Below are 19,618 nucleotides of genomic sequence, written 5' to 3'. Positions count from 1 at the left end.
ATTATATTTTGTTAAAAGGGACTCTAGACAATGAGGAAATATCATTAATCAACATGTATGCACCAAATAATATAGCACCCAAATTTCTAATGGAGAAACTAGGAGAATTGAAGGAAGAAATAGACAATAAAACCATACTAGTGGGAGACTTAAACCAACCATTATCAAATTTAGATAAATCAAATCAAAAAATAAATAAGAAAGAGGTAAAAGAAGTGAATGAAATCTTAGAAAAATTAGAATTAATAGACATATGGAGAAAAATAAATAGGGATAAAAAGGAATACACCTTCTTCTCAGCACCACATGGCACATTCACAAAAATTGACCATACATTAGGTCACAGAAACATAGCACACAAATGCAAAAAAGCAGAAATAATGAATGCAGCCTTCTCAGATCACAAGGCAATAAAAATAATGATTAGTAATGGTACATGGAAAACCAAATCTAAAACCAATTGGAAATTAAACAATATGATACTCCAAAACCGTTTAGCTAAAGAAGAAATCATAGAAACAATTAATAATTTCATCAAGGAAAATGACAATGGCGAAACATCCTTTCAAACCTTTTGGGATGCAGCCAAAGCGGTAATCAGAGGCAAATTCATATCCCTGAAAGCTCATATTAACAAACAAGGGAGAGCAGAGATCAATCAATTGGAAATGCAATTGAAAAAACTCGAAAGCGATCAAATTAAAAACCCCCAGCAGAAAACCAAATTAGAAATCCTAAAAATTAAGGGAGAAATTAATAAAATCGAAAGTGATAGAACTATTGATTTAATAAATAAGACAAGAAGCTGGTACTTTGAAAAAACAAACAAAATAGACAAAGTACTGGTCAATCTAATTAAAAAAAGGAAGGAAGAAAAGCAAATTCACAGCATTAAAGATGAAAAGGGGAACAGCACCTCCAATGAGGAGGAAATTAAGGCAATCATTAGAAATTACTTTGCCCAATTATATGGCAATAAATACACCAATTTAGGAGAAATGGATGAATATATACAAAAATACAAACTGCCTAGACTAACAGAAGAGGAAATAGAATTCTTAAATAATCCCATATCAGAAATTGAAATCCATCAAGCCATCAAAGAACTTCCTAAGAAAAAATCCCCAGGGCCTGATGGATTCACCTGTGAATTCTATCAAACATTCAGAGAACAGTTAACCCCAATACTATACAAACTATTTGACATAATAAGCAAAGAGGGAGTTCTACCAAACTCCTTTTACGACACAAACATGGTACTGATTCCAAAACCAGGCAGGTCAAAAACAGAGAAAGAAAACTATAGACCAATCTCCCTAATGAATATAGATGCAAAAATTTTAAATAGGATACTAGCAAAAAGACTCCAGCAAGTGATCAGAAGGATCATTCACCATGATCAAGTAGGATTCATACCAGGGATGCAGGGCTGGTTCAACATTAGGAAAACCATCCACATAATTGACCACATCAACAAGCAAACTAGCAAGAACCACATGATTATCTCAATAGATGCAGAAAAAGCCTTTGATAAAATACAACACCCATTCCTATTAAAAACACTAGAAAGCATAGGAATAGAAGGGTCATTCCTAAAAATAATAAACAGTATATATCTAAAACCAACAGCTAATATCATCTGCAATGGGGATAAACTAGATGCATTCCCAATAAGATCAGGAGTGAAACAAGGATGCCCATTATCACCTCTACTATTTGACATTGTACTAGAAACACTAGCAGTAGCAATTAGAGAAGATAAAGAAATTGAAGGTATCAGAATAGGCAAGGAGGAGACCAAGTTATCACTCTTTGCGGATGACATGATGGTCTACTTAAAGAATCCTAGAGATTCAACCAAAAAGCTAATTGAAATAATCAACAACTTTAGCAAAGTAGCAGGATACAAAATAAACCCACATAAATCATCAGCTTTTCTATATATCTCCAACACAGCTCAGCAGCAAGAACTAGAAAGAGAAATCCCATTCAAAATCACCTTAGACAAAATAAAATACCTAGGAATCTATCTCCCAAGACAAACACAGGAACTATATGAACACAACTACAAAACACTCGCCACACAACTAAAACTAGACTTGAACAATTGGAAAAACATTAACTGCTCATGGATAGGACGAGCCAATATAATAAAAATGACCATCCTACCCAAACTTATTTATCTATTTAGTGCCATACCCATTGAACTACCAAAATACTTCTTCACTGATTTAGAAAAAACCATAACAAAGTTCATTTGGAAGAACAAAAGATCAAGGATATCCAGGGAAATAATGAAAAAAAAACACATATGATGGGGGCCTTGCAGTCCCAGACCTCAAACTATATTACAAAGCAGCAGTCATCAAAACAATTTGGTACTGGCTAAGAAACAGAAAGGAAGATCAGTGGAATAGACTGGGGGAAAGCGACCTCAGCAAGACAGTATACGATAAACCCAAAGATCCCAGCTTTTGGGACAAAAATCCACTATTCGATAAAAACTGCTGGGAAAATTGGAAGACAGTGTGGGAGAGACTAGGAATAGATCAACACCTCACACCCTACACCAAGATAAATTCAAAATGGGTGAGTGACTTAAACATAAAGAAGGAAACCATAAGTAAATTGGGTAAACACAGAATAGTATACATGTCAGACCTTTGGGAGGGGAAAGGCTTTAAAACCAAGCAAGATATAGAAAGAATCACAAAATGTAAAATAAATAATTTTGACTACATCAAACTAAAAAGCTTTTGTACAAACAAAACCAATATAACTAAAATCAGAAGGGAAACAACAAATTGGGAAAAAATCTTCATAGAAACCTCTGACAAAGGTTTAATTACTCATATTTATAATGAGCTAAATCAATTGTACAAAAAATCAAGCCATTCTCCAATTGATAAATGGGCAAGGGAAATGGATAGGCAGTTTTCAGATAAAGAAATCAAAACTATTAACAAGCACATGAAGAAGTGTTCTACATCTCTTATAATCAGAGAGATGCAAATCAAAACAACTCTGAGGTATCACCTCACACCTAGCAGATTGGCTAACATAACAGCAAAGGAAAGTAATGAATGCTGGAGGGGATGTGGCAAAGTAGGGACATTAATTCATTGCTGGTGGAGTTGTGAACTGATCCAACCATTCTGGAGGGCAATTTGGAACTATGCCCAAAGGGCGACAAAAGAATATCTACCCTTTGACCCAGCCATAGCACTGCTGGGTCTGTACCCCAAAGAGATAATGGACACAAAGACTTGTACAAAAATATTCATAGCTGCGCTCTTTGTGGTGGCCCAAAACTGGAAAACGAGGGGATGCCCATCAATTGGGGAATGGCTGAACAAACTGTGGTATATGTTGGTGATGGAATACTATTGTGCTCAAAGGAATAATAAAGTGGAGAAGTTCCATGGAGACTGGAACAACCTCCAGGAAGTGATGCAGAGCGAGAGGAGCAGAACCAGGAGAACATTGTACACAGAGACTAATACACTGTGGTATAATCGAACGTAATGGACTTCTCCATTAGGGGCGGTGTAATGTCCCTGAACAACTTTCAGGGATCCAGGAGAAAAAAAACACCATTCATAAGCAAAGGATAAACTATGGGAGTGGAAACACCGAGAAAAAGCAACTGCCTGAATACAGAGGTTGAGGGGACATGACAGAGGATAGACTTTAAATGAACACTCTAATGCAAATACTATCAACAAAGCAATGGGTTCAAATCAAGAAAACATCTAATGCCCAGTGGACTTACGCGTCGGCTATGGGGGGTGGGGGGGAGGAAAAGAAAATGATCTATGTCTTTAACGAATAATGCTTGGAAATGATCAAATAAAATATATTTAAAAAAAAAAAAAGTTTTCTTCTTGACAGGATACAGAAATAATTTGAAATCACAGCCTTGCCATCAAGTGGAAGTTTTAGCTCTTCCCTTCCGATCCCAAACAGAGATCAAGACAGTTTTTCTGTGTAATGAATATCATTTTTCTAAGCCTCACGTCCTTAAAGGCTTTTCTCTTATAGGATTCTTGTAGGTCTCTGCCACGTTGTTGTTTTTTTTTTTAGACCCTTACCTTCCATCTTGGAATCAATACTGTGTATTGGCTCCAAGGCAGAAGAGTGCTAAAGGCTAGGCAATGGGGGTTAAGTGGTTTGCCCAGGGTCATACAGCTAGACCATATCTGAGACCAAATTTGAACCCAGGATCTCCCATCTCTAGGCCTGGCTTGCAGCCTACTGAGTCACCCAGCCTCCCCTCTGCCAGGTTTTTTAGAGTCCTTCTTTGATACACACTCCTCCTTATATCTCTTATAAGACCATTATTTATTTCTAAGTATGTCCCTTTCATTCCCATGATGCCTGAAACCCCAACATCTCATTCTCTCAGAAAATTTTAGTGTTTTGACCTAGATAATTGGTTGTCAGGCATGATTCCCAAATAATAAAATACCCAAGTCAGCTTGGAATTATGGAGATTTTAATTAATATAGAGAGAAGGGAGAGAAGGGAGAGAGAGAGAGAGAGAGAGAGAGAGAGAGAGAGAGAGAGAGAGAGAGAGAGAGAGAGAGAGAGAGAGTTAATTAATTTAAACTGCACTGGCTCAAGTTGAGCCAGGCAGTAGTTAAAGGCCTTGGCCAAAGTGGCCTCCCTGAGCCTAAGGGAAAGGAAGTCAGTCTTATCACTCACCACAAGACCATCTCCAAGCTGGGTTTGAATCCTCCACTGAACTCAATCTCTTGAACTGAGTTAAGAATTTTTCATCTCTCTCTCTCTCTCTCTCTCTCTCTCTCTCTCTCTCTCTCTCTCTCTCTCTCTCTCTCTCTCTCATTTTAATCTCTTACCTTCCAGCTTAGAATCAAAATTATGTATATGGTTCTAAGGCACAAGAACAAGTAAGGGCTAGGCAATAAGGGTGAAGTGACTTGCCCAGGGTCACACAGCCAGGAAGTGTCTGAGGCCAGAATTGAACCCAGGACCTCCCGTCTCTGATCCTAACTCTCAATCCACTGAGCCACCTAGCTGACCCCTCACATCTTTCTCTTTTAGATGCTTCTCATCTTCTTCCTCATTTGGACAATTCTCAATTCTAAAATCAAAAACCTGCTCTTGAGAGCCCCTGGGTCCTTTCTGGAGTCTCTGACTTGTTGTTTTTTTTAATTGATTATGTCCAGAATTCTTCTTCCTGTCTCTAAATGAAACCTAGAAGAGCGTAGTCCTTTCTCTCAGAATTCTCATTGGTAAGAAAAGAGTTTCAGCTACTCTCATCAATTCTTCAACTCTCTGCTCAGTCTCTAAAAAGAGGTCTGAGTATTTAAGAGAGAATCCATGTTATTTTTCAGATTTATTAGGCTTTCCAGGTCTATGATTGGATAGAAAGTTACCTGGTTCTTGCAGGCTTGGACATACTTCAGTGAATGAGAGCCAAGACTTTGTTTACCTCAAATCCTAGCTTCTGACTCTTAGTACTCCATCACACACTTTGCCACAAGTACAACTAAGATGAGCACAAATAATCAACTTAATCAGACCACAGTGAAGATGTGACGGTGGGGTGGGACTGATTTCCTTGTTTGTAAATAAATACATCAACAGTTGAGTTCTAGTGGTAACAGAAATTAAATTCACTTCAGTAAAAGCTAAGCATCATGTTCAACATAATTATGAGAAACAGATGGACTATAACCAAACCAAATATAAACACAAGAAAAATTAATTTCTATTTTTCCCAAGCTGTGAATTCTTGAAAGGACTGTAAATGAGTACAACAAAAGGTACCCAATTCATTCATCACCATCTAATTTGGTTGCTGCCAAACATAATGAGAACACATCTACTTAACACTAGAACCTGGTGATCCTTGATATTTTCCTTCTTTGTACAAATGGTTAGACAACTGGCTCAAACCACTGCTATTCCTTGTAAATCACTCACTAAGTTTCTGTCATGGATAAGCAGGTTCTAGTGGAACACAAAATGGACAGGCTCTATCTAACCAAATGATTTTACCTTAAGAGATTTGGTATTCTGCAGGTCTAACAGCATGTCAATAAGGGCATCTGCTCCCAAAGTAAATGGCATCACGAAGGTGCATATCATAATATCCTTGCTGAAAGGGAATGTTTTGGAAAGAAACTGCGCCTGTTTATAGAGTAACTGCATCTCTATGGTGTAATTCCAAAGAGTCCGGGTCACATTCTGAAGTAAGGTCCAGAAACCACCACGATGAGCAAGAACCTAGAACACAAACAATATATGACCCAGACTTACTTATCCAGAATATAGATATGAAAAACATCTTTCCTCATTCGATTATTAAAATACATGTGTGTAGGGAGCAGCGAGGGGGTTCAGTGGATGGGAGGTTCAAATCTGACCTCAGAAACATTTTAGCTGTGGTGTTCTGGCCAAGTCACTTAACCCATTGCCTACCCCTTATGGCTCTTCTGCCTTAGAACCAATATGAGGTATTAATTCTAAGATGGAAGGTAAGGGTTTAATGAAAATACGTGTGCACCTTTAGACTCTACCGGTGACATTTCATTCACTGTCAAATCTAACAAATAAGAAATTATAAGAACATTCCTTAAAATGTAAAGCATCTATGTGAAATAAAGACTTTCAAAGAAATTATTTCTATCACATTTAATGTGTATCTAATGTACATCTTGGTATAATGCAAAACTACTGAATCTCTAACTAAAAGTAAGATATTGGGATACTTTTAGTAAGCAATAGATTTTCAGACACCATTTTTCCTAACATTTTTATATTACTTAACCATATTTCCTATCAAAATGCAAAGCCTACATTAAAAAAAAAAACCTATGCCAATGTCCAACATCAAAGCACATTTTGCAGAAAAAATTAAAAAGCTTAAGATCAAGTTAAGAATCCAGCTGAGGAAAACTAAAAATATGTGTGGGGAGAAATTCTCTAATTGAAAATACTGGTATAAATTCTGAGGTAATGCCTCAGACCTAACAGATCAGTTAATATGACAGAAAGGGAAATGACAAATGTTGAAGGGAGCAAGGTGGCAAAGTGCATAGAGCACTGGGTCTGGAGGGAGTCAGGAGTTCAAATCCTGATTCCTTTTTAAAAATGATACTCACCTTCTTCCTTAGAATCAATACTTTGTATTGGTTCCAAGGCAGAAGAGCCAAAAGGACTAGGTAATGGGGGTTAAGTGACACAATCAGTGTATGCCAGAGGCACTTAATAAATGCTGGCTAAAAGAATTTGTCATTGTCCTCAGACACATTCAATTAGGGCAAGAAAGCCAATATGATCATGGCTCAGTTCCTCTTGTCCATCAATTTAATAAGAAGTGAAGATTATGTTTGAAAAAGGTCTAGAAATTCTGAGCTTTCTCCTTTCTCCCATCACTGTCACCATTTCTACAGCCATTGTATCACCTTACCCATGGCCACGGCCATGTAGCCAAGCTGATGGTCATGAGCCTCTCCACACTTGGCTAAGCTGGTCCACTGCCAGTACGCTTGATTTGCCAACAAGGGTATTCTAAAATCTTTCCTTGTCTGCTTGAATTTGACGTGGAATGAGTTCCACTGACACACAGAGTCCAACAACAGCAGGTCTCTGCTGAGTCTCCCAAAACATTTCATAGCTATAAACAAAAGCCCAGACCTATATGATTTATAATACTTAACCAGAAAAGAGAATGCTTTCTCCTAAGTACTTCATGAATGCACAATGGGAATCTATATCTATCTTCAGACCCCATGCTTCCTGGGCAACTCAGTCCAAGTTTGATGATAGGACTGCAGATCTCATGCCAGACGGGATTTCAAGAGCCTATTCCCCTCATTGTACAGATGGGGAAACTGAGGCTGAAAGATATGACAAGTTCTTTAGTACTTTAGATGTCTCCAAGTCCAATCTATCATTTTAGAATACAGAACTTGAGGTAGAGAGAACATAAGTAATTGCCCCAAGATCAGAAAGCTATCTAGAGTCTGAATCAATCTGGATTTTAACCCAAGTTTTCATTACTTTAAGTCCAATGTCCTAAACAGCTATAAAAATATTTTAACCCTTATCTTCTGTCTTAAAATCAATACTTAGTATAAGTTCCAAGGCAAAAGAATGGTAAGAATTATGAAATGAGGTTTATGTGGCTTGAGTGGGATCACACAGCTAGGAAGTGTCTGAGGCCAGATTTGAACCCAGGACCTCCCATCTCTAGACTTGGCTCTCTATCTATCTCTATCTCTATCTCCATTCTTATTTCAATGCTTTTTTCAAAGCAATTGCTTAAGTGAGATTACCAATGCTCTTTTGCAGTGAACAAAGGTCCTGATAAAATGGTCTATGATTCCAAGATTTGCTGTTTTCTCTCTAGCGGATTCCAGGTCATTTGTGTTTACCCCTTTAGGGATATCTTCACTCAATCTGACACCACCAAAAGAAATTTCATTGGCATCTGTGGGTAGAAGAAACAAGCAAAAGGAACAGTTTTAAACTGCTGAATTATGTTCCCTGAAACATTCAGATTCACTATTACCCTATATTTGATTAAAACAAAAAATGTCTACCGTGGCATAGCAAACCACAACGCATGAGGGTTTTCTCAACACTTTCTTGCTCAGTCCAATTCCATTTGCATTTTCTTTAATGGGTTCATTCAGCGAGTATCTTATTGCTTGTCTATCATGTGCCAGTTTGTGCTGTGCCTAGTGTAGGTTACTAATAGACCCAGGAGTGGCAGCCTGGCCTCAAAGATTTTGTGATTTACCAGTGAAAAAGGTCCTTAAAATAATACCAGATACCATACAATAGGCTGCCCAAAGCCCAAAAAGGAGGAAACTTTCCTTCTCTATCCCTTCTAGACTCCCAATGTCAATCAGCCTTAGGTACATTTTGAGGAGATGATGAATGATTCAAGTGATGGGGCAGCCAGAAAGTCATGGATCAAGAGGGACACAAAGGAACATCAGGGATACCAAGGGTGTCATTTTTAGTGCCTTCTAGACTTAGTTAACAAATATCTTTTGGTTTTTAACCCTTCCCTTCCCTCTTGGAATCAGTATTGTGTACCGGTTCCAAGGCAGAAGAGCAGTAAGGGCGAGGCAATGGGGGTTAAGTGACTTGCCCAGGGTCACACAGCCAGGAGTGTCTGAGGCCAGATTTGAATCCAGAATTTAGGCCTGGTTCTCCATCCTCTGAGCTACTCAGCTGCCCCCAACACCAAATACCTTTAAAGGACCTCCCCTGAACTAAGAGCCCTTCAGGTCATACCAGAAGCATTATATTTAGTTTCTGACTCAAGCAACTTTAAACCCGGTGAGTGCGAGGCAGCAAAATGGAAAGAAAGCCAAGCCTGGAGACAGAACGTCATGGGTTCAAATATGCCCTTAGACAGCTCCTAGCTGTATAACCCTGGGCAAGTCACTTAACTCCAACTGCTACTCTTCTGCTTTGGAATCAATACGTAGAACTGCTTCCAAGACAGGTGGGAAGAGTTTTTTAAAAAGCCCAGTCTGTACTAGAAAGGTTTATATTGCACGGACTAGCCAGGTTTCAGCTGTGCCCAGGGCACTTAGTATTCTGCTGAATGGGTAGCGTGTGTATCCGCCCGATGGGAATGAGGGACACACGAGCAGAGGACACTTCGCCAAGAAGACATCTTGGAAGGTGTAGACAGGCGGGGGAAGCTGGCTACTCCGGCTGTCCGGGATGTCCGGGATGCCTCTCTGGAGGCTCTGAGTACTGCCCCTGACTGGACATCCTCTCTCTTGGTCTGACCCGAGTTCTCAGCTTGCTCTCACCTAAAGAGCTCTTTCACATTCGTGAATTCTTAGGCACATTCCAAGCTGTATGATTCCCATCAGCTGTTTGGCTTGGATAAGAGGATGTCTTTGCTATGTCTTTGGGCAGCTCTACTCCCCGCACACTCAGATTCAAGTAATCCACCCAGGTTACTCAGAAGAGGGATCCATGTGGCCTGCTCGACCTGATGTGGATCTGCCCTCTAAGGCAATGATACCTAGACTTTCACAAGGCATGGCAGGACAGGACAATTTTACATTAGGTAAAATCCAAATAAAAAACACAAATAGAAACGGGATGGGAGTTTGGGGGGAAAGAGAGGCCACGGTGCTAAGGCAAATAGGGAAAATGTTCCAGTTCTAGGCAGTGAAAAATGGAGATGATTTGTACAGGTTGAATGGATGGCAACGTGTATTCTCCCGGCAGGGATCCAGGGCACATGCCACATTCTAGGGACAGGGGGTAGAGTCTGGCGAGAATCCCAGCCTCACTTCCTACCCTAAGGAGCGCCTCTCTGCTCTTTCCTCCAAGCACTGTGTCTAAGCACAGAGAAGATTCCCCTAAGGTATGAACCTAGTTTCTGAGCTGTGGATTAGATAACCAGGCTCATTAATGGCATCTAGCTGGTCTCAGTTTTCATAAAAGTTCTGAAAGAGAGAGAAACTTTAAGGCAAACAGAGTTCTGTGTAATATGATCCATATGCACAAACCAGACATTCGTAAATAAGGTTAGCATCTGTGAAAATCCAGGAAAAACAATGAAAGTGTATATCCTGTTTATTTTTTTAATCCAGTTTAAAAAGTGGGAATACATATTGTGAGATGACTATATGTAAAGGTCCAGGACAAAAGTAAAAGTTAAAAATGCATTGTTTTTGAAAACCTTTCCTCTCCCAAACAAAAGTAACCAACCAAAAAACCAGAACCAGTTACACCAACAGGTTGACTTGGTAACTGCCAAGAGAGCTACTGCATAAGATGCCATTTCCAACATTAAAGGCCTGAGAGGTCATTTCTGTGCTTGAGAATTCCTACAGTTCTTGACCCCAGCCTCTACTAATAGCATATCAGAAAGGAAAATGGACATTTGAGAAGGAATTAGAAGATGGATTAGCTGTCACTGGCTTGAGGATTCCTGGACATCAGTCCATAATGACCTTTGGAGTGTTTTCTGAGCCAAAATCCCAAGCTACTTAGTCGGCAGGATTTGGATACTAGGAAGAATAACAAGTTTGCTCAGTGTATAGAGAAGCAAAAGTTTAATGTACCCAAGGAATTCATAATCATCCACTCTCCCTGGCATCCAGGCTGGTCTGAGGCCTCCCCACTCTAGTCTTTCTCCCAAACCAAAGCTAGCTCTCCTTAGCAAAAAATCTTAGCAAAACACTATGGAGATTCTGAAGGTCCTTTGACCTTTGCTAAGATAGCTGCCTGGCTATGTCCCTATGGCTCAAATATATAATCTGACAAGAACCATGCCTGTTCAGATGGATACAACTGGAACTTTTTTGACTTCCATGGTTCTCCCTCATACTCATATGTTCACTCCCTTCTTCCTTCTTTGTTTTACTCAACATGTTCTCCCTAATCCATGCTGCACCTAATAAAGAAAAGATAGATAGAAATCTGGGGAATCAAACTCCTATTCCAAAGGAAAAGCTTCCTGTAATCAGATTCCTTCTGCTAGTTTAGGACAAGGTCCCATAGCACTCAACCCTCCTAAGACAACACAGCTAACTGAAAACTCATCTCAGAACATTGTACTAATATCAAATCATTAGGTGGCAAATGAGGTTGAATTAAATATAAAAACTTGAACCAGTCCTATAACTTGCTACCATTTTGTTTACCTGAGAGATTGATCTTTCTCATTTTTCTTGAAAGCATGAAATCAAGCAATGCTTGGTAATTATCTGAATTTAAGTTTTCATCCACTAACAACGTCCCAGAATTGTACATTGAGAAGATATCCGGGTCTAAAATTCGGTAGCTGGAGAGATAGAAAAGAAAAAGGTTAAAAAATCAGTTGAGGCAAAAAACAGTGAAATCTGTCCAAAAAAAAAGTTAATCTACTTTTGTTTCAAAAATGTCCATAAATTGTGCTAAGAGAGATTAAAAATGAAGATAGTAGCAAAGACTTTGCTTAGTTCACAAAAGTAACTGCAAACTTGAGGGAGTGCAATCTGTAAAGGAATTATTCTCTTGCTCTTATCTTGTTACTAAGGGTTTTTATTTCATACTAGCCCTTCATGGGTCACTGCCTAGTCACTGAAGAGGGGTTTGAGTAGCTCAATGAAACGATGAACTATGCCACGCAGGGTTACCCAAGATGGATGGGTCATGGTGGAGATTTCTGACAAAAAGTGATTCACTGGAGAAGGAGATGGCAAAACACTCCAGTATCTTTGCCAAGAAAACCCTATGTAAGGGATTAAAAATGCTCAATGATTGAAGACTGGAAGATGAGGTCCTTAGGTTGGAAGGTATCCAACATGTTACTGGGGAAGAGTGGAGGACAGCTATAAGAAACTCCAACACTAATGAAGCAACGAGGTCAAAGCTGAAAGGAAAGTCAGGTTGGATGTGTCTGGTGATGAAAGGAAAATCCAGTACTGTAAAGATCAATATTGCATAGGAAACTGGAATGTAAGATCTGTGAAGCAAAGTAAGCTGGATGTGATCTAACAAGAAAAATTAAACATGGCCTTCTTGGGAGTCAGTGAACTTAAATGGATGGGAAAGGGTGAATTTAATTTCATTAATTAATTAATAATTACATATAACATTGTAGGCAAGGATCCCTTAGAAGAAATGGAGTGCACATCATAAGCAATACAAGGTTGAGAAAAACAATACTAGGGTATAATCTCAAAAATGACAGAATGATATCTATTTAAATCCAAGGCAAACCCTTAAACTTCACATGATATCTATTTAAATCCAAGGCAAATCCTTAAACTTCACAATACAAGTCCATGCTCCAACCACTGATGCTGAAGAAGCTAAAACTGATCAGTTCTATGAAGACACACAGTATCTTCTAGAAATTGCAACTAAAATAAGAAGTCACATTCATCATAGGAGATTAGAATGCTAACATAAAAAATCAAAAATTATTTGGAATAATAGGCAAGTTTGGCCTTGGAGTACAAAATGAAGTAAGACAAAGTCCTGTCAAGATAACTCATTGGTCATAGCAAATACTCTTTTTCTTTCTTTTTCTTTATATTTAATTTTTTAAGCCCATACCTTCCAATATAGAATCAATTGTGTATTAGTTCCAATGCAGAAGAGTGGTAAGGGCTAGGCAATGGGGGTTAAGTGATTTGCCCCGGATCACACAGCTAGGAAGTGTCTGAGGCTATATTTGAACCCAAGATCTCTTATTTCTAGGTCTGACTCTCTCAATCCACTGAGCTTCCTAGATGCCCTGCAAACACTCTTTTTCAACAACCCAAAAGGCAATTTGACACATGGATATGACCAGATGGTCAATATTAAAATCAGATTGATTATATGCTTTGCAGACAAAGGAAGAGAAGCTCTATACAGCCAGTCAAAATAAGATTGTAGAGGAGAGGGACTGGGAAGGGGATTAACATTAGGAAGGGGAATGGGGAGGGACTGACTAAAAACAAAAAGTTGGAGGGGAGAGTAAGAGGGATAAGAGAAAAGGCAGAATCAAAGGAGGAAGTCAAAATGGAGGGAAATACACATACAGTAATCATATCTGTGAATGTGAATGGGATAAACTCACCAATAAAAAGGAAGTGGGTAGCAGAATGGATTAAAAACCAGAATCCTACCAAATGTTGTCTATAAGAAATATATTTGAGGCAGGTAGATATACACAGGGTAAAGGTAAGAGAGTGGAACAAAATGTACTGGGCTGCAACTAAAACAAAGAAGGCAGGAGTAGCAATTGTGATATCAGACAAAGCTAAAGCAAAAATAGATCTCAGCAAAAGAGATAAGGAAGGTAATTATATCTTGATGAAAGGCAGTATAAATAATGAAGAAATATCAGTACTCAACATAGATGTAACAAATGGTACAGGATTCAGATTTCTAAAGGAAAAACTAAAGGAACTTAAGGAGGAAAAAGATATTAAAATGTACTAGTGGGAGACTTTAATCTTACCATATCAGAACTAGATAAATTGAACCAAAAAATAAAGAAGAAAGAAGAAAGGTAAGTGAATGAAATGTTAGAAAAATTCAAGCTAATAGATATCTGGGGAAAAATTAAAAGGGATAAAAAGGAATATACCTTCTTTTCAATAGCACATGGAACATATACAAAGATTGACCATGTACTAGGGCAGAAAAACATTGCAAAAAAATTGTAGGAAAGCGGCAATAATAAATGTAATTTTTTTGAGATCATAATGCAATAAAAATATAATCAATAAGGGCTTGTGGAAAGGCAGTTTTAAAATTAATTGGAAACCAAATAATCTAATTCTTCAAAATTGATGGGTCAAAGAACAAATCAAAGAAGCAATTACTGATTTCATTGAAGAGAATAACAAGGAGGAAGCAACATATCAAAATCTATGGGATGCAGCCAAAGCAATACTCAGGGGAAATGTCTATTCCTGAGTGCATATATCAACAAATCAGAGAGGAAAGAGGTCAATGAATTGGGCATGCAACTTACAAAACAAGAAAGAGAACAAATTAAAAATCCTGAGATAAAAACTAAATTTGAAATTATAAAAATCAAAGGAGAAATTAATAAAATTGAAAGTAAAAGAACTATTGAACTAATAAATGAGACTAGGAACTGGTACTTTGAAAAAACAAATAAGATAAAGTACTGATTAATCTAATTAAAAAAGGAAAGAAGAAAACTAAATTGACAGCATCCAAGATGAAAAGGGAGACTTTACCTCTAATGTACAGGAAATTAAGGCAATCATTAAAAACTATTATGCCCAATTATATGACAATAAATATGACAATCTATGTGAAATGGGTGAATAGTTGCAAATATATAAATTGCCTAGATTAACAAAAAAGGAAATAGAATACTTAAAAATCCCATCTCAGAAAAAGAAATTGAACAAGTCATCAAGGAACTCCCTAAGAAAAAATTCCCAGGGCCAGATGGATTCACAAGTGAATTGTATCAAACATTTAAAGAAAAACTAATCCCAATATTGTTCAAACTATTTGACAAAATAAGCAAAGAAGGAGTTTTACCAAATTCCTTTTATGACACAAATATGGTATGGATTCTAAGGTCAGGCAGACCAAAAAAGAAAACTACAAACAAATCACCTTAATGAACATAGATGCAAAAATCTCAAGTAGAATACTAGCTAAAAGATTATAGCAAGTTATCATGAGGATTATTCACTATGACCAAGTGGGATTTATACCAGGAATGCAAGGATAGCTTAATATTAAGAAAACCATCCATATAATTGACTATATCAATAACCAAACCAACAGAAATCACATGATTATCTCAATAGATGCAGAAAAAGCCTTTGACAAAATACAACACCCATTCCTATTGAAAACACTAAAAAGTATAGGAATAGATAGGCCTTTCCTAAAAATAATAAATTATTTATTCAAAACCATCAGTAAGCATCATTTGCAATGGTGATAAGTGAGAAGCCTTCCCAATAACATCAGGAGTAATGCAAGGATGCTCATTATCACCTCTATTGTTTAACATTAACATAGAAACATTAATAGTAGCCATTAGAGAAGAAAAAGAAATTTAAGGGATTAAAAGTAGGCAAGGAGGAGACTAAACTATCACTCTTTGCAGATGATATGATAGTCTACTTAGGGAGTCCTAGAAAATCAACTGAAAGCTGGTAGAAATAATCAACAACTTTAGCAAAGTTTCAGGATACAAAATAAACCCACATAAATCATCAGCATTTCTATATATTTCCAATACAATTCAGTAGCAAGATTTAGAAAGAGATGTTTTATTTAAAATCACCATAGACAAAATAAAATAACTAGGAATCTATTTGCCAAGTGTAAGGGGGGGGGGGGAGGGTTAATTATTTTTTAAAAAGTTAGGACTGGATTATATTTAAAATAGGGTCAGCAGGAATTTAATTTACTCCAAAGAGATTTATTTACAATTTATTCACAAAATATAGAATGAAATAAGAAAATCAGAGAAGACAGAGTAAGATATCTAGTTTAAGCACTAAATAATTTACTCCCAGCCCCTGGTTCAAGGACCTGGAGAAGTCTCTCTCAAGGGGTAGGTCTCTCCTGAGACTAGTTTCTTCAGAAAATCTAGGAAAGGAATCAGCTTTTTCACTCACCACATGTCAGTACAAAAGGAAGAGATTCAAGAGAACAGCCTCACCAGGAACAGCGTCTAAAGTCCAGTCAGCAAGTTCTTCACCAGCCTCAATTCCAAAAAATGAAGAATTGTCTCTTACAGGAAGTTCAACTCCAAATAGAAGTTGTAACTCCCTTTTAAAGACACTTTCTTTGTTGTCACTTCCTGTGCCTTCCCCTAATTTTACATCTACCAATCACAGTTGAAGCTTTACTTTAGCACTGCCCAGAGGCAGTCAGTTTAATTCTGATTCATCACCCACTATTGCACACATGGGTCACAGACTTCCCCCACTCAAGTATGAATGGGGTGATTCACTTTTGGTGATTAAATCTAAAAATGGGCAGGGGAGTTAACTTAATTTCCACAATCAGGGGAGAGTTAAATTTAATCTTCACACAAGACAAATACAGGAATTATATGAACATAACTACAAAACACTTTACACACAATTAAACTTAGATCTAAATAATTGGAAAAATTAGGAAAAAAAACATTAATTGCTCATGGGTAGAATGAGCTAATATAATAAAAATGACAATCCTACCCAAATTAATTTATTTATTCAGTGCAATACCTATCAATCTACCAAGAAACTATTTTTTTATTGAATCAGAAAAAAATCATAACAAAGTTCATTTGGAAGAAGAAAAGATCAAGAATGTCAAGGGAACTAATGAAAAAAAATCTAAAGAATGGGGGCCTAGCAGTACCAGATCTTACACTGTACTATAAAACCATGATCATTAAAACAATATAGTACTGGCTAAGAGATAGAAGAGAGGATCAATGGAATAGACTTGGGTTAAATGACCTCAGCAAGATAGTGTATGATGAACCCAAAGATCCCAGTTTCTGGGACAAGAACCCACTATTTGACAAAAAAAAATGCTGGGAAAATTGGAAAACAGTATGGAAGAGATTAGGTTTAGAATAACATCTCAAACCCTACACCAAGATAAATTCAGAATGTATAAATGACTTAAATATAAAGAAGGAAATTATAAGTAAATTAGGTGAACATAGGATAGTATATCTGTCAGATCTATGAGAGGAAAGAATTTAAGACCAACCAAGAGATAGAGCATATTACAAAATGTAAAATGAATAATTTTGATTACATTAAATTAAAAAGGGTTTGTGCAAACAAAGCCAATGCAACCAAAATTAGAAGGAAGCGACAAATTGGGGAGAAAATCTTTAATGAAAAACTCTAATGGCAGAAAATGAAGAGCCAAGAAGCCTCTTGATAAGAGTGAAAGAGATTAGTATCAAAGCTGGCTTAACACTCAAAATTTTAAACTAAGTTCTTGGCAACCGATCCACCACTTCCTAGCAAATAGAGGGAGAAGAAATGGAAGCAATATTAGGCTCAAAGATCACTGCAGTGGCAACTAAAGATATGAAATTTGAAAATGTGATCCTTGGAAGGAAACCTATAGACAATTTTTATAGCATGCAAAAAGCAGAGACTACTTTGCTGACAAAGGTTCATAATGTCCAAGTTGTGATTTTTTCCAGTATGTATGCCTGTAAGAGTCAGACTATAATGAAAACTGAGAGTCACAGAATTGACATTTTCAAATTGTGGTGTTGGAGAAGATTTTTGAGTGTCCCTTGGATAGCAAGGAGATCATATCCATCAATACTTAAATTAAACGGAAGAGAAGCAACAAATTTGGAAAAATATTTATAATAAAAACCTCTGACAAAGGTCTAATTACTCATATTTACAAGGAGCTAAAACAATTACACAAAAAAATCAAGCCATTCTCCAATTAATAGATGGGCAAGGGACATGAATAGGCAGTTTTCCAATAAAGAAATCAAAACTATTGATAAGCACTTGAGTGTTTTAAATCTCTCATAATTAGAGAAATTCAAATCGAAGCAACTCAGAGGTACCACCTCACACCTAGCAGATTAGCTAACATGACAGCACAGGAAAGCAAAAAATGTTGGAGGGGATGTAGTAAAATTGGGACACTAATGCATTGCTGGTGAAGTTGTGAATTGATACAACCACTCTGGATAGCAATTTGGAATTATGCCCAAAGGACTTTAAAAGACTTCCTGCCCTTTAATCCAGTCATACCACTGCTGAGTTTGTACCCCAAAGAGATAATAGGGAAAATATATGTAGAAAAATATTTATAGCCATGTTCTTTGTGGTAGCAAAAAATTGGAAAATGAGGGAATGCTTTTTGATTGGGGAATGGCTGAACAAATTGTGACATATGTTGTTGATAAACTATGGCACAATTGAACTGTGGAAGTAGAAACACAGAAGAAAAACAATTGCTTAATCACATGGTTCAATGTGGATATGATCAGGGATACAGACTCTAAATGATCACTCTATTGCAAATATTAGTAATATAGAAATAGGTCTTGATCATGTAAAACACAATGGAATTACTCATTGGTAATGGGAGGAGGTGCAAGGAGGGGAGGGAAAGAACATGAATCATGTAACCATGGAAAAATATTCTAAATTCATTAATTAAATAAATCAACTTTTAAAAAATACTTAAATTAAATGAGACTATTCTTTGGAAGAGCAAATACTGAAACTGAAGCTTAAATATTTTGGCCACATTATGAGAAGATAGGGCTCATTGGAAAAGACCTGGATGTTGGGAAGGACTGAAGATAAGAAAAGGGGATCAGCAAAGGATGAGATGAATAGATAGTATCACATAAGCAATGTACATGAGCTTGGATTATGGAAAATAATAGAGAATAGGAGGATCTGGTATGCTATGGTCCAGAAGGTAACAAAGAGTTGGGCACAACTGAACAACCACAAAATTTCACTTAGAAGCAGGTCCTGAACATAGGGGACCTTAAATCCAATATGTCTTTCAAGAGGGTTCAAATAGAGAAAATAGGTCAGGGCCACATGGGAAAATGTGGAAGAACTCTGTTTATTGTTTGGAAGCCTAGGAGTAATTTTGTTTCTGTTCTGCTTGTTGTTGTTTTGCCATAGCACCCAACCTACACACAGCGTTGACATGGTAACAAGTCATTTTACATGGAAAATACTCAATACCTCATTGTATTTTGTGAAGTGCAAGCTTTAACCTTCTTACGCTCCATGAATCTGATTTTGAATAAGTTGAAGTGAGCTTCAGCCAAATGTACATTCATCTGAGACTTCCAGGGTAACTCTTCAATAAATAATCGATGCATTCTTTTCCTTTTTATATAGCGATTTAGTTTTGGGGCCAAGTGTTCTGAAAGGATTTTTATAGCTACTTTTCTCACATCAGCTCTTTTAAATCTAGGGAAAGAGAGGAGAAGCATGTTTCAAAAAATTATAACAATACCAGATTAGAGAAAGAAATTTATTTTGCAGAAAATATATCCAGAAATTCCTAGTCTGGTTTATTGATAATTTGGCCTTTTCTTTGGGCTTAAAATACAGTAAATTATAAATACTATAAAAATACCATAAAGCAACAGAAAAAGAGTATCAGATTCCACATT

At 37.1% G+C, this 19,618-nt stretch overlaps 1 protein-coding gene across 6 annotated transcripts in view; it reads right to left on the bottom strand.

The window, feature by feature from the left end:
• CFAP54 (cilia and flagella associated protein 54) overlaps positions 1-19,618 on the bottom strand; it is a 377,407-nt gene that overhangs the window by 234,071 nt on the left and 123,718 nt on the right. For all 6 annotated transcript variants that reach the window (XM_007503244.3, XM_016425734.2, XM_016425736.2 and 3 more), the window contains 4 exons: positions 19,182-19,412; positions 11,658-11,797; positions 8,307-8,461; positions 6,025-6,252 (listed from right to left, as the gene is read on the bottom strand). In XM_007503244.3, the coding sequence (XP_007503306.2) occupies positions 6,025-6,252; positions 8,307-8,461; positions 11,658-11,797; positions 19,182-19,412 (754 nt within the window). The remainder of the gene's footprint in view (positions 1-6,024; positions 6,253-8,306; positions 8,462-11,657; positions 11,798-19,181; positions 19,413-19,618) is intronic.

Source organism: Monodelphis domestica, chromosome 5, assembly GCF_027887165.1.
Source record: "Monodelphis domestica isolate mMonDom1 chromosome 5, mMonDom1.pri, whole genome shotgun sequence".
In the NCBI taxonomy this organism is placed as follows: Eukaryota; Metazoa; Chordata; class Mammalia; order Didelphimorphia; family Didelphidae; genus Monodelphis; species Monodelphis domestica.
Note: the sequence above shows the minus strand (reverse complement) of the source record. Positions and strands in the feature narration are given on the sequence as shown.